The 16,168-nt window shown below is 38.9% G+C and overlaps 1 protein-coding gene across 1 annotated transcript in view; it reads left to right on the top strand.

The window, feature by feature from the left end:
• The window catches only part of CNTNAP2 (contactin associated protein 2), a 1,972,370-nt gene that overhangs the window by 1,597,178 nt on the left and 359,024 nt on the right, over positions 1-16,168 (top strand). The window contains exon 15 of the mRNA XM_058723957.1: positions 11,742-11,869. Within this exon, the coding sequence (XP_058579940.1) occupies positions 11,742-11,869 (128 nt within the window). The remainder of the gene's footprint in view (positions 1-11,741; positions 11,870-16,168) is intronic.

Raw genomic sequence — 16,168 nt, 5'->3', positions numbered from 1 at the left:
ATTAGCCAGATTTAGAACTTTTTTCATACCCAAAGAAGAGATCAGAAATTAGGTTTCTTCTGTTGTCTTGGATTTTCAGCACTGGCTCTAAGGCTGTGAACTAGGCTAAGGAGACCCCCACATTCTAGCTCTGAGTGCAACTCTACCGACATTACCCAGTTATCTACCTCAGGTGACATAAGAGAAGCTTGAAAATTCCTGGAGAAGTCCAAGGGGCCAGTGGGAAAGATTTATTTGCAGAGTTCTTAGCATATTCTATCTGCCCCTAACCATCACACCATTATGAGAGTGGGAAGGGGGCCTTGAGGGTCATGAATCAGAGAGCTTGCCCTGTGTCTGGTGGAGTTAAAAACGATGGCATCAACTCACATCAGCCTGGAGGACCCGCTGCCTGACTTTAAGGGGAGCGGACACGGCCATGTTGTCAGTAGCTTCCCCTTTCAGAGTTCCCAGTGCATTGTGGGCCAGAGAACCTAAGGGATGAAGCCAGCCATGCAAAATCTTGAAAGGAACCCACCCCAGGGCCGTTGAGCAGAGAGAGAGACTACAGATGATCACACAGAAGCAGAGGGGGACATCAGTGATTCAATACAAGTGCCATTCTGATTTGTGCATTTGTCTATTAGTTACAAATAAACTTCAGGAACACTGAGGGAACCCAGAGTATTCACCCTGAGTTTTAAAGATCTGTGAGGCTTGTACAAGTGAAGTCTTTCCCACTGACTACTTTTGAGATGCCAAGAGTTGACCATTAACTGCTGGAGATGGAAATACATGGAAATGTAAGTGGATTACACATGAAGCACCCCCTCCTTGCTAATCATATAATCATTATACAATGTTAGGCACAGTTTTCAAAAACACAAGGAACCCTTGCTTAAGGGAAATATGAGTGTAGGTAGACAAAGTAAACAGTCCAACTAGTCCCTGATCTGGTGAGATAATTTTCCTATGTGATAAAAACATAGATCTGCATTTCATTTATAGAAAAACAATTGAAATTATTCTTAGCAGAATTTGAGAAACGTAAACATGTAAACATACACACAAGTAAAAATATAAACATACATTAAATTCTGGAATGGTGGAGATTGATTGCTTTTTCTTGGTGCAGTCACTGATTAGTTAAATAGCTTAGACCAGGCATGATTGTATTCTACATCTGTTACCTCATCTGAAAAATAAGATTGATGACTAGAGCTCCCAAAACATAGGCTGGATACTATTATTGATAGTTTCTGGGGAAACTACATAGAACCACAAAGTCCTACCCTCAAAGGCTATGAATGACCTCACCCCTTGAAAAACAGACCCAACATTTATTACGTTTTATGTCACACATTTAAGTTAGCCAAACTCATCCAAACGAGTATTACCTGTTGTTCTAGAATTATAAAACAAGCAAGCAAATGTTAAGTAGTATCAGATAACTAAAGAGGAGGAACAAAATATTTCCTCTACTTATCATAGGTTGTCCAGTTGGGGTCTTGTAAATGACACTGTCCAGAGACAGATTAGCAAGAGAAAAACAAAGAGAAGTTTAGTAACATGTGCATGATGCATATTCACATGGGACCACCCAACAATGAATAACCCAAAAAGATGGCTAGAACTTGTATACCATCTTAAGCCAAAGGACAAGGGCATTTTGACTACTGGGTGGGAGGCAAGTCATGAAAAGGGACCAGGGAAGTATGGTAAGCAAGAGTTGTTTAGCGATATTTATTCTGCAGGTTCTTCATAGAAAAGAATTTTTGAGTGTCCTTATTTTAGGTACAGGAGAGGGAGACCTCTCTGCAAATGGAAATTTATTTTCCAAAAGGAAAACTTCTGCCTTTTTTAGACATTTTCCTGTTTTTACTAATCTTAGTTGTCTTCAATTCAAAATAATCTATATGCCAAAGGGCCATATTTTGGAGTTGCATGTTCCGATACCTTTCAGAACCAAGATATCATAACCTATCTTTATAAAGAAACAACAGCTCGGATAAATTTAGCAGCTTGCTCTCTATATAGAAGAGTCGAATTAGTACTACAGTCTTTAAGATCTCATTCTTTCCACTATATTAATTACATATGAGTCTTTGAATTGAATACTACTTTCTAAAGAAAACACAAAGCGTCATTTAGAGGAAAGGAATAATAAAAGTGTTTCAAGAGCATTCCAGGCACTCCCATTATGAGAAGCGTTTTCTTTCTCATCTTTCACCATTGATAGTAAGCACATACTAATTACTACTTTAGGATTGTGCCTAGCTACCTTCTACTCATGTATTTATTCAATCATAAAACATATGGAGTGAGCTACTTTGGGGTGCCTACTAGTATTTGGTTTATAAAGTTGCAGGAGACCATATATATGGCCTCCAGGAACTTGCATTCCAGAAGGAAAATCAAAGAAGAACATTTTGTGTAGAATCCTGAAATGGTTACTAAGGGTTTTCTTAGAGATTCGAAACTGAAGAGATAATTGTCTTGCATTTATAAAAGGCCTAAGCTATTCCCCCTGAAAAGGAGTAATTGAATCTGTAATTACTTTCATTTCATAGGGGACATAGACATGGATTCTAAAGATCTAATTGTGATGGTTGTTTTCTTAATTACTCTAATTGCTTTGTAGAGAACACTACCTTTCATCCATTGAGGAAAGTCAATAGTCAATAGTGACTGAGGACACCATTAGAAGTATTTTAAAAGTTCTACTTTACTGTGTATCAGACTGTTCTTTTGTTTATTTCAGCTTCTGATGATCCAACCATGCTGAGATAGCCCCCACGTGTTCTACGAACAAAGGCATTGACTTCTGGCCATGATTTTTGTAAATGAGCATAAGGGAACTGGCAGGCCTGCTCCATGCTGACAGTGGGGCTGCCCTTCTAAGGACATGCATTCACCTCCACATAATCACTTCAATTCCTTCCTCTCTCCAGTCCAGTCTCCACGATTCATAGAGATCTGGTTTCTGGGAACGGCCCTTTGTATCATTTGGGCATGGCTTCTATTAAAAATGGATGGAAACAATCATTTGTTACATTATTCCTGAAAGCAGGTTTTAATAGGGGCCAGGACAGAGGAAGAATGAGAGCATTAATTTCCTCTTGAGGGAAAGGTAGTGGGGTGCATCCCCAGGCAGAGAAGATGTCCAAAGATGGAGTTGATGACAAAAAGGAAAGACAAAGAATAAACATTCTCATTTAACTTCAAAAAGATGTTCTAACTAGAACTGGCCTTGACTTAAGTTTATAGGTTTCCCATATTTCTTATGTACAATAGGTATGAACTAGTAAACAGGTAGCATTTGTAATTATACCCTGAAGAAGCATCTCATTCCTGGGTAGAATCGCTTGGTATATTGGATGTGTTCTGAATAGTTATTTGGGAATCAAAATGTGTCAGGTTCAACTGTATGTATCTCCCTATTTCCTTGCACTTCCAAAGTCACAAGGATTAAATGAGAACATCCATGGGAAAACACCTAAATAATTTAAAACTATACAACTGTAATTTATGTATGTGCTTTTTGATCAAGAGATGGAAAGAATAAGAATGCAAAGATTTTTTCATAAAAATGACTACTCCTGGATCTAACATTTTTAGTGGAACTTATTCATAGAGTATTAGCTTTCCAGAAAAACTCGGGAAAATTCTTACAGAGTTTTACCTTTTGACCTACTCTTTTTCTGAATACTTACTATGAAAAAGGTAACATGTCTGGGGATAGCTATTAGGAGGCAGAAAGGATAGAAAGATACAAAGACACGTAGAAAATATGAACAGTTTAGAAACAGTTCTTGAGATGAAGATATGCTAAATGCACCGGCGTTTACAGGATATCGCAATTGCAAATGGTGCCAGGTGAACAGAACGTTATCATTAGGCACGTGCTGGAAAACCAAGGATGTTTGGTTTTTTGATGAATGAAGTGCAGTTCCTATTTTAAAGATCGTTTGGCAAAGTGACGGGCATCTCAGGCTGGGGTAAATTCTGAAGAAGGACTGAAGATTAGGCTCAAACATGGGTAGAATGTTCTGTGCCATTTTAATCTCAACTGTTAAAGAGTGCTAGTGAAAGTCAAGGGTGAGGACAAAACAGACTGGATGTTCTGGGAAGGGGTGTCCTGAGATCCTATTTAGGAAGCAAGGTTAGTGGAATATGTCAGTGTTGATACAGGGTGAGGCCCCTAAAAGAAGGAGTCGGTAGAGATTCTGTAGTTCCAGGTACAGAGTCACAAAACCAGGATTGTACCATTTCCTAATTCCATGGACCAGAGCTCTTCCGGTGAGACGTGTAGAAAGGAAATGTCTTCCCCATTGAAAGCTGGGATTCACATCGATCATCTTTTTTTAATGACTATTGAAATATAATTTGTATACCCTAAGATTTAATCATTTTAATTACGTAATTCAAGGAATTTTAGTAAGTTCACAGAGCTGTGCAAAAAATCACCTCAGTCCAGATTTAGGACATTTTCATGACCCCTAGAAGATTTCTGTTTTCCTTGTTTCATACTCATCCCGATAAAGACACTAATGTAGTTTCTGTCTCTGTAGATTGGCCTTCTCTGGACAATTTGTGTAAATTAAGTTATAGAATATATGGTCTGTTGTACCTGGCTTATTGAACTTAGTATGATGTTTTTGAGGTTTATTCATTTTGTGCATTTCATTTCTTTTATTGCTGAATAATGTTCCACTGGATGGATATACAACACTTTGTTTATCCATTCACTGTTTGATGGACATTTGGGTTGTTTTCACTTTGAGGCCATTGTGACTACAGCTGCTATGAACGTCTACCCAAAAGTCCTTGTGTGGTTGTGTGCTTTCATTTCTCTTGCATGATAATAATAATTCCAGGAATGGAATTATTGAATCATATGGGAAATCTATGCTTCGCTTTTAAGAAACTACCAAACTTTTTCAAAAGCAGCTGTACAAGTTGACAACCCCACCAGCAACGTATGATGATTCCAGTGTCTTCCAATCCTCATCAGCGCTTGTTATTACCTGTCTTTTTATTTTATTATTATAGCTATTCTCGTAGGAAGAATGTGTAGTCTTCATGGCATTTCTCTAGTGATTAATAATCCTAAGCATCTTCTCATGTCTTTGTTTTTCATTTCTGCATTTCTTTTTGAGACATCCTTGTAACTAAAACTTCGACTTTCCTGGATCCTTCCCAAAATTTCTAGCTTAGATGATGATGCGATGGAAATGCATAAGGCTCACTGACTATAATTCTGGTTGTTGTTGTTGTTGTTGCTGTTGTTTTAAGTAGACAGGTACTTCTAAAACTTAACGAAGAAGTCATTCTTCTCTGCTAAAATTACAGGATAGATTCATAGTGTGGTAACTCCTGTAACATCCAGAAGAAAATCAAGCTTGCAATTGCAAAAGTTTGGGATGTCTCTTTTTCTTTAGGGTTTCCTTTTTCTTTTTCTTTTCTTTTTTTTCCACTGAGCTAAGGGCAAAACCAAATGGCCTAAAGTCTTGTTTGCTTTCTCAGCAGGATAAGAAAAGAAGACAAAGGAAGAACAGCCAACAGAGTAAGACAGAATTCCTCAGGAAAATAGCAGCCAAATAGCAGTAAGGCCAGGTTAGAGAAGCAAAATCCATAGAATCAAATTTTACTTTAATAATGATACTGATAGAAATGTTATGCAAGAGTCTGAGTTCAGGGCCTTCTTGAAATGCATGATAGAATTTTTCTAATGTACAAGCCCAGTAACAGATGTAATTAGATTATGCTAACATGATAAATAGTTACTGAATATCTCCCTAAATTAGATTGACCTCCATCGGTAAAGATCATAACTTTCAGTAAAGGCTCATTTTGCTCACTAAATAATTTTCATACAGGTACTAAGATAGAAGTGTTTGTGTATTGATGGGTCCCTCTCCAGATCTCAGTTTATTTTCTTTTCACCTGCATGTCTTTTTGAAAGTGGGTTGTGCTTCTTAAAACAGAATACAAGGGCACCTGGGTGGCTCAGTCGGTTAAGTGGCCGACTTCGGCTCAGGTCATGATCTCACGGTCCGTGAGTTCAAGCCCCGTGTCGGGCTCTGTGCTGACAGCTCAGAGCCTGGAGCCTGTTTCAGATTCTGTGTCTCCCTCTCTCTGACCCTCCCCCGTTCATGCTCTGTCTCTTTCTGTCTCAAAAATAAACGTTAAATAAAAAAAAAAAACAGAATACATATTCTTTTCAAGTGCACATGGGACATTCTCCAGAATAGCTCACCTATTAGGTCACAAATTAGGCCTCAACAAATACAAAAAGATTGAAATCATACCATGCACCTTTTCTGACCACAGCACCATGAAACTGGAAGAGGAAGATTTGTAAAGACCGCAAATACATGGAAGTTAAATAACATGCTAGTAAACAGTGAATGGGCCAACCAGAAAATAAAAAAATTTAAAAAAAGAATTAAAAATACATGGAAACAAATGAAAATAAAACACAATGGTTCAAAACTTTTCGGATTCAGCATATGTGGTCCTAATTGGGAAGTATATAGCAATACAGACCTACATCAAGAAGCAAGAAAAATCTCCAATAAAATAACCCACACCTAAAGGATCTAGTAAAAGAACATCAAACGAAGCCTAAAGCCCGCAGAAGGAAGGAAATAATAAATACTAGAGCAGAAACAAATGATATCGAAATTATAAAAACAAACAATAGAACAGATCAATGGAACCAGGAACTGGTTCTTTGGAAAAAAAAAATTAAATTGATCAACTTCTATCCAGATTTATCAAAAAGAGAAACTACCCAAATAAATAAAATCACAAATGAGGGAGGAAAAATAACAAATGCCACAGAAATACAAATAATCATAAGAGAATATTATGGCCATATACAAAAAAAAACCCACTGCTAATATCATCCTCAGTGGGAAATAACTGAGAGCTTTTCTTCATAGTCAGGAACAAGATTGGGATGTCCACTCATCACTTTTATTCACCACACAGTACTGGAAGTCCTAGCCACAGTAATCACACAACAAAAAGAAATGAAAGGAATCCAAATTAGCAAGAAGTAAAATTCTCATTATTTGCAGATGACATGATACTCTATATAGAAAACCCAAAAGACTCCATCCAAAAACTGCTAGAACCCACAAACAAATTCAGTAAAGTCTCAGGATACAAAATCAACATATAGAAATCTCTTGCACATCTATACACCAATAATGAAGCAGCAGAAAGAGAAATTAAGGAATCGATCCCATTTACAACTGCACCAAAAACAGTGAGATACCTGGGAATAAACCTAACCAAAGAGGTGAAAGACCTATACTCTGAAAACTATAAAACACTGATGAAAGAAACTGAGGATGCCACAAAGAAATGGAAAGACATTCCATGCTCATGGGTTAGAAGAACAGATACTGTCAAAATGTCTATAACGGCCCAAACCAATCTATGCATTTAATGCAATCTCTATCAAAATATAACCAGCATTTTTTCACAAAGCTGAAAAAAATTTTTTTTTTTAATTTGAATGGAACAACAAAAGACCCAGAATAGACAAAGCAGTCTTAAAACAGAAAAGCAAACCTGGACACATCAAAATTCTGGACTTCAAGTTATATTACAAAACTGTAGCGATTAAAACAGTATGACACAAAATAGACACATATCAATAGAACAGAATAGAAAACCCAGAAATAAGCCCACAACTTTATGGTCAATTAATCTTTGACAGAAGAGGCAAGAATATATAATGGGGAAAAAACAATCTATTCAACAAATGGTGTTGAGAAAACTGGACAGCTATGTGCAGAAGAATGAAACTGGACCACTTTCTTACACCGTACACAAAAATAAATTCAAAATGGATTAAGAACCTAAATGTCAGACCTGAAACCATAAGAATCCTAGAGGAGAGCACAGGCAATAATCTCTTTGACATCAGCCATAGCAACCTTTCTCTAGATAGGTCTCCTGAGGCAAGAGAAACAAAAGCAAAAATAAACTTATTGAGACTTCCTCAAAATAAAAAGCTTCTGCACAGCAAGGGAAACAATCAACAAAATTAAAAGTCAACGTATGGAATAGGAGAAGATATTTGCAAATGATGTATCTGATAAAGAGTTGGTATCCACAATACATAAAGAACTTACAAAACTCAACATCCAAAAAACTAATAATCCAATTAAAAAATGGGCAAAAGATGGAGTACCTGGGTGGCTCAGTTGGTTAAGCATCCGACTTTGGCTCAGATCATGATCTCACATTTCGTGGGTATGATCCCTGCTTCAGATTCTGTGTCTCCCTGTCTCTCCTCCCTTCCCCCACTCACGCTCGCTCACTCTCTCTCTCTCTCAAAAATAAATCAATATTAAAAAAAATTTTGGGGGGCGCCTGGGTGGCTCAGTCAGTTAAGCGTCCGACTTCAGCTCAGGTCATGATCTCGCAGTCTGTGGGTTCGAGCCCCGTGTCGGGCTCTGTGCTGACAGCTCAGAGCCCGGAGCCTGTTTCAGATGCTGTGTCTCCCTCTTTCTCTGACCCTCCACTGTTCATGCTCTCTCTCTCTCTGTCTCAAAAATAAATAAACATTAAAAAAAAATTTTTTTTTAATTTTTTTAATGGGCCAAAGACGTAGGTAGACATTTTTCCAAAGAAGACATACAGGTGGCCAACAGACACATGAAAAGATGCTTAACATTACTGGTCATTAGGGAAATAGAATTCAAAACTACAATGAGATATCACCTCACACCTGTCAGAATGGCTAAAGTCAACAACACAAGACACAATAGATGTTGACAAGGGTATGGAGAAAGGGGAATCATCTTGTACTGGTGGTGGGCATGCAAACTGGTGTAGGCCACTCTGGGAAGCAGTATGGAGATTCCTCAAAAAGCTGTAAGATAAAACTATCCTACAATCCAACAATTGCACTACCAGGTGCTTACCCAAAGAAAACAAGAACACTAATTCAAAGGGATACATGTACCCTAATTTATAGTAGAATTATCTATAATAGCCAAACTATGGAAACAGCCCAAGTGGCGTCCATCAACTAATGAATGGATAAAGAAGTGTATATAATGTAACTTCAAGTTATATTACAAAGCTCTATACAAAGTTATATATATATATATTTAATTTTTTATATATTTAAATATTTATTATATATTTAATATATATTATATTTATTATTTATTTATTTATATAAATATAATTCATGCCAAGTATTGACACGTGTCTCTTACATGGCTGCCTGCCATAGTGTTCAATCAAAATATTAATTATTAATAAATCTTAAATTACTTTTCACTATTAGATTAAGTGAGTTTTATCTTAAATGTTTCTTTTCCCACCTCAGAGATATCCCTGTGTGTCTTCCCTATCCCCACACTCAACTGTGGGGACAAGTTGTGGGACAGTCCACCATGATAGTCAGTGGAGTATTTGCTCAATAAATTCCCAAAGGAAAAATGGATACTGATGGTTAAGAGCAGGAGTTGGCACACATTTTCTATAAAAGGCCAGATAATAAATATTTTAGGCTTCAAAGGCCATATGGTCTCTGTCAACTACTCAACTCTTCCATTATAGTGTGGTAGCACCATAGACCATATGTTAGAAAAAATATGGCCATATTTCAGTAAAACTTTATTTATGGACACTGAATTTTGAATTTCATGTAATTTTTCCCATGACACAAAGTATGATTCTGCTTTTGATTTTTTTTTTCAACCCTTTAAAATGTAAAAATCATTCTTGGCTCATGGGCCATAAGAGAAAAGGCAACAAGATGAATGGTTGTCAGCACTTAGCTTGCAGACTCCTGATTTAGAATCGTGTAATTCTAAGTGGTAATGAACTGTGGAGAGTATCAGCCTGAAATTTCACAGGAATACACTTCATTCCTAGTGGGTTGTCAAATTCCAGTGTATTGAAGAGTGTTTTCATTTATTGTTACTTTAATAAACACTACCTATCAAGTTTAATGGCAAACATTTTGTTCCCCCTGTAATGTGATTTTAATTGATAGAAATTCTAATAAAAGGAGTTGGGTTTGCAAAAGAGTCCATTGAGGTATTTGAGGCTAAGTCATCAGTTGATACAGAATCAGTAAGAATCACGGTGCTTTTCTGCATGATCTTAGTTCTCACTTGATAAACACATTTTTAAAAGAGAAACTTTATTTGGGGAACTCAAGGGCAATGAATAAATTAAGGGAGTATAAAATACATTTGTTTGAAGCCCACTGGCTGAATTCTGTGACTCCTTTCTGTGTTTCTGTGGGCCCTGACACATGAGGGAATGTGTGTTCACTGACATTCCAGAAGGTCAGAGAGATAAGTAACTATCCTTAACAGCATAGCATTTAAAAGACAGGCTTCCAGGGGCACCTGGGTGGCTCAGTCGGTTGAGTGTCCGACTTCAGTTCAGGTCATGATCCCACAGTCTGTGAGTTCAAGCCCCGCATCAGGCTCTGTGCTGACAGCTCAGAGCCTGGATTCTGCTTCAGATTCTGTCTCCCTCTCTCTCTGCCCCTCCCCTGCTCATGTTCTCTCTCTCTCTGTCTCAAAAAAAAAAAAGAAAAAGAAAAAGAAAAAAAGACAGGCTTCCAAGTTGGTTCCCCTCAATTTGAAATAGTTCCCCTGAACTATTTGCTGAGAGATAGGAAAGACAAATCTTTAACATGATTATTGAACTGTCTCTCTCTCATTCTACTATCCTCCAAAAATCAGTTTTCTGTTATCAGTTGTATATACAATTTCAAAAATTGCTATTTGTATTCAGACTGTACAAGTGCAAAAAAAATCATACAAAAGGGTAAGTTTGCAGAATGACTTTATAATGATTTGCGCCCCACCCCCCACCCCTCCGGCCCCAAATGAGGGCATTTCTCAGCCACAGCAGCACAAAAAGAGGATGAGGGGGCAGGAATTTCTTCTGAAGATGAATTCTGTGCTGCACCATAACTCACCTTGGGCCCATCCCCAAGAACCTCTCCTGGATTTCTGTATTCCTTTTCTTTTATGTAGGATGGGTATGGGGTAGAGTTGGGAGACCTGAAACAAGATAAGTATAGGGTAAGCAGGAAAACAAGTCTAAGACAAAAACCAGACTGGGCTTGAATCTTCACTCCACGCTTCATTTTAGATGGAAATAGACTCTTGGTGGGCACCTACTCCATGTTGGAAACTTCTCATGGACTCGGTTGTTCAAATAAGTGAAAAAAGAGGAAGGAACGAAAGATGTCCCTTACTTAGCTGATGCACCGCAGGGAAGAAAACCTCTGAAGGAACTACTTCAAAGCAATTAAGGAGACAGAGTGTTTGTGTTTGTGTTTTTGTTTTAAGAGTTTTGTTTCCTATATTATCCAAGCGATCTGGTTGACTTCATTGCGCTCTGATTCCTGACAACAGCAAACTGCTTGTGTGCCCAGTGTCTGGTGTGTGTTTTTCAAGCGGTGTGGTCGTCTACTCCCACACCGACATAGGATGCAACACGCTGGTTGTGACTCTCTGGAAATTGGGGTGTCAGTTCCGTTTTCCAGAAGGTAATGATGTCACAGTTGCTTCTGAGTAATATGCCATGCGACCGCTTGATGGAAGAGAGAGAACAGCTCTTTAACTGTGGTTCTACTTAGTGAATCTCTGAGCATTTATTGGAAGGTGGTCAATTATTAGGCAATTTAAAGTTATCGGGAAAAACATGTTTCTAATTCAGCCTCCTCATCCTTTTCTTTTTTTTTTTTTCCCCCTGTGATTCAGGAGGAAGGATGCTGGCTTCTTATCCTACAAAGATCACCTGCCAGTAAGCCAGGTGGTAGTTGGAGATACTGACCGGCAAGGCTCAGAAGCCAAACTGAGCGTGGGCCCCCTGCGCTGCCAAGGAGACAGTAAGTTTGCCCAGAAGCTGTGGCTTTTGCACTTTCTTACCAGTTTTAAACCGTGTTTCCCAGAGACGTCTGAGGGTGGCAAGAAACAGGCTTGCTCTTCTGTAACCCCTGAAGAAACATCACACGACGAAACAGAACCAAACGGAGAGCGAGATAGACCTTAATACAGACAGGAGAGAGACAGCCGTAAAGCCTCCAGGACAGGAACCTAGATTTGGGCATACAATGTGGATATCCATCTTCCTTGTATATTCATATCTAACAAGTTTGACGACCTAAGTTTATGGTGATATAAATAGCAATGCTAATAGCATACAAGTGGCAGTCAACAGCTGTGATTCCACCGAGTGCTGCTGTTAATGCCATTAGCGTGACTATTTATATCACCATAACTCAGCTTATGGTGATATAAATAGCATTATGGCTTAATGTATCATTGTAAACTTGGATTACGGTCATACGAAGTTTGACATTATTGCTATCACATCTCATCATCATCAGAGCTGGAGAGTCCCTTGTAAGCCCACGGTTGTTTCTGTCACTACGTCTTGCTTTCAGGATTCGGCACCACAGAGAGGCATTTGGGGCTGCTGGCTTGGACTGTGGGAGGGCAGGGAGTTCGAGCGATGATCCCGCCTAATTAAGGGCACCATTAGGATTTTATGTTGTTGGATACCCTTCAGTGTGCTTTATGTGGAGTCGGAGAGAAATGGTGCCGGGCTGCCATGGGGATTCTGCAATGAACATCCTGGGTGTCGTTTCCCCTCTTCTTGTCTATGCGCGTGGTTTCGGCAAGTCCCCCGAGAGTTCTGTGCTTTTTGTGATTGTGTGCTAGGCATCAGGAGACCCCAGATTCTGCTCCTTGAATAACTGACTTTCCAGGAGACCTCAGGCAAACCCCTCCACTTTCTCGGCTCTGGTAATGAGAATATCACCCGCGTCCCAACTACTCCTGGGGAGGCCATAAAGATTTTAGTGCCTGGATCCGGATTCCTCCTAGCAGAGCATTCTGTGCGATGGAATATTATTACCACTTCCATAAATCAAGGGAGAATTAGACCTACCCGATGTAATAAATTATTGCATCGACTCCAAGAGTTGTCCTAAGAAATGTAATGGTGCGTGCTTGAATGTTTACTACTTAGTAAATGGGGGCTGTTGGCAATTAAACAAGGCAATGTTCCTGATACAAAAGAGAGACCGAGTTTATGCTGATTTGTCTCTCTTTAGTTAGTTTAAAACTGAGACTGGTCAAAGAGCTTTATCATGCATTTGTTGAACAATAATACTTTATTTGTTGAGCCAGGCTTAGGAGGACTCCACAGTCAGAAATTTGATTTCACCTGTTTAAGAAAACGATATTGACACAAAATAATAGCAAGTATGCATTTTTAAAAATATTTTGAGGGATTGATGTGCGATAGGATGACTCTCAAAATAGGCAGATTCTCATGTGTTGTCCGATGAAACTCCGTTTCATTATGTCATGATTCTTCATTAATCTACAAAGGTAAAATATTTCTCGCTTACCGATGCTAATTCTGGAGCGAGCTATGAATTAAACAAAGGGCTCCCCATGAAGTCATTGGTTAACTTGGTAAAGTTATAAAAATCCCACTTCTGCAAACTTGTTACCTTCCTTACACAGAGGATTTCAGCCACATTACATAGTATATGTAGAAGTGTGTTAACAGTTTATAGTTACTATTAGCTTGTTTCCCTTAATAAATCAGTCTTCAAGAAAAATTTCTGACATGTCTGCTATGCGTCTAGCACTTTACTAGACACTCTGAGAAATAAGAAACAAGCTCAAGCCGCATTTTGAGAAACGCACATGAAAAAAATGCTGGAAGACAAAATCGTATCAGATTTTGCAATACAATATCATTGCAACTGCTGCTCAAGAAAGGAGTGATATAGTGTATTTCAGCCAGACTTCGTATTTAAAAAGAGAAAACAGGAAAATCGTGGTGGCCAGTGTTTATTTGCATTTCTTTTCCAAGGCTGTTGTTCTTAGAGACATTTTTAGGACCTCTTATAAGACAAAGAGCTGTCTTAATCATGGGCACGGCATGAGCTCAGTATTCTTACAGCACTACAGCTTAAGAGAGACTGTTTCAATCCATATTTTGCCTGCTACTTCATAAACCAAAAGCACAGTCCATATTCAATTGCAATTATATGGAATGCTTTTGTGTCTGAGAGGGGGAAAGAGAAGGCTTCCTTTTTTGCAGGCAACTGAGAACATCATACCTTGGACCTGAATTGCCAGGTAGCAGCTTTATCTACCTTCCTTTAAGAATGTTCTAACACGGGCACAGTAATGAGAAAATGTTCCACATCATGTCACTTTCCAGTTTTTAACATGTTTGATTTGCTCAGATACTCACAGCCCCCAATAAGGTGGGTGAGGTTAAGTATTAGCCTTTCTGTTTACAAACGAACAAAATATTTCTTTTAAAATGTCACTGACACTACAAATTTCTGTATACCCTTGTAGCCTCTGGGAGGCTTCAGGAGGAAAGGCAGAGCAGAGAACATAAACAGCTTTCTCTGTACAAGGTCAAGGTGGTTTCCCTGAGTCAGTCGATGATTGAATGAAATCATTTAAAAAAAAAAAAAATAGCCATTTGGGTCTTATCCCCACCACACCCCCACCCACCCACATCCAGTTACCAATATAGCATGAATGTTTCAGGGATTAAATTTCAATCGTTGTGATGTAAAAAGTGTTACAGTGCATTTATTCTGTTGTTCGTAGAGATTAACTTACTTTGTATCATTTACTGAAGTCCGTACAAAGCTCCGGTTTAAAAAACCAAATCCATCATGAAAAAATGTCTTTCTCTGTTCGAGGAGTCTTCGTGATGCCAGCCCTGGAAAGCTGTGTCTTGAATTACGTCCCTGTTCTATCCCCCAGTCTTAGAGAATGAAACAATTTTTGTAGGCTCTGACCAACCGTTTCAGTGGTTTCGGTTGACTCCATCATGCCTGCTGAGTTTCATTTTGACTTTGACTCATCCGAACTCATAGGCCCATAAAATCCAAATGCTAAAGAAATCCGGTGAATTCCACTCAGGTCTGCTGCATTTCCCATAGAGTGCTGAAAATGCTTGTGATCTTATAGTTTAGTTTTCTATGGGGGTATTAGTGTTATTGGCAGGAGTACGTTTTGTTTGGTTTTGTTTTGTTTTTCCAGACACGTTCAAATGGAAACCTCAAATCTAAATGAGACCCAGAGTATGACTAGTGATGGGTGGTTAGTCCTCGATACCCATCACCCACCCTCCCCTCCCCTCCCTCCCAAAAGAGCTACTTTAGAGGATCAGCCACTCGTAGGTAGAAATTGTTTTCACACTGTAAATGTATCATCATTCTTGCAGAGAGCTGCTAAACTTTTGTGGAAGCAGGACCGAAATAAACATTTTTTTTTTTTTTGGTTTTGGAGGTAGAAGTCTTCTTTGTACCATATGTGGTGAATATAATTAATTATAGAAATAAAGTATGTGCCAGATAATTGCTTTATTCTTGGCTTTATGAGCTAACAATTTCCCATATCTTCTCGAGGGATTCAGAGACTTTAAACAATTAATTAGGAGCAAGTTTGCTACAAAAGCAAGTGTTTTTAGTACACGTGGGCAGAAGCCATTCACGAAAACGTGTTACTCAAGGACCTCTTCTCCGTTCTTTCCAGAAACCCGCTCTGGCTGTAAAACAGTCACGCTGGATGTCTAAAATGCAAAGTTAGTTTCTCAGGAACCCGAAATATTTTATTTATTTCTGCTCTGAGTCCACAAAAGTTTCACAACTTTCTGCAAGCAGGATGATACATTTACATGTGAAAACAGTTTCTGCCTACCAGTAGCTGCTCCTCTAAAGTAGCTCAGGGAGGCCAAGAAGACAGGGTGAGGAAGGAGGCAACAAATCCAGCCCAGGAACACAGGGCAGAGACAAAGCCAAGGGTGAAATAAGATGGTGATGGAGTTTCATCCAGACGATAGCGGACCTCTGTTTTCTGGGAATGGAATCGTATGTACCAGCAGGAGTCTTATAAGCCACAAACATAACCAGCCATTCCCTTGCCGAGAGAGGCAAGGGAATGACAGTATCCACACCTCGCTTCTCCACAGATAAGACATTTCCAATGGGAATGCAAATGAGTATCATCCTCCAGGAGTCGTTATTTCCTCAGAAGATGCTCCACATTCTTCTCCTTTCCCCATTTCTTCCCACGACGTGTAGCCACGGACCCTTGCTTCAAGCATAGCTAGAAGCAAAAACAAAGAATCACAGTGTTCT

Source organism: Neofelis nebulosa, chromosome 4, assembly GCF_028018385.1.
Source record: "Neofelis nebulosa isolate mNeoNeb1 chromosome 4, mNeoNeb1.pri, whole genome shotgun sequence".
In the NCBI taxonomy this organism is placed as follows: Eukaryota; Metazoa; Chordata; class Mammalia; order Carnivora; family Felidae; genus Neofelis; species Neofelis nebulosa.
Note: the sequence above shows the minus strand (reverse complement) of the source record. Positions and strands in the feature narration are given on the sequence as shown.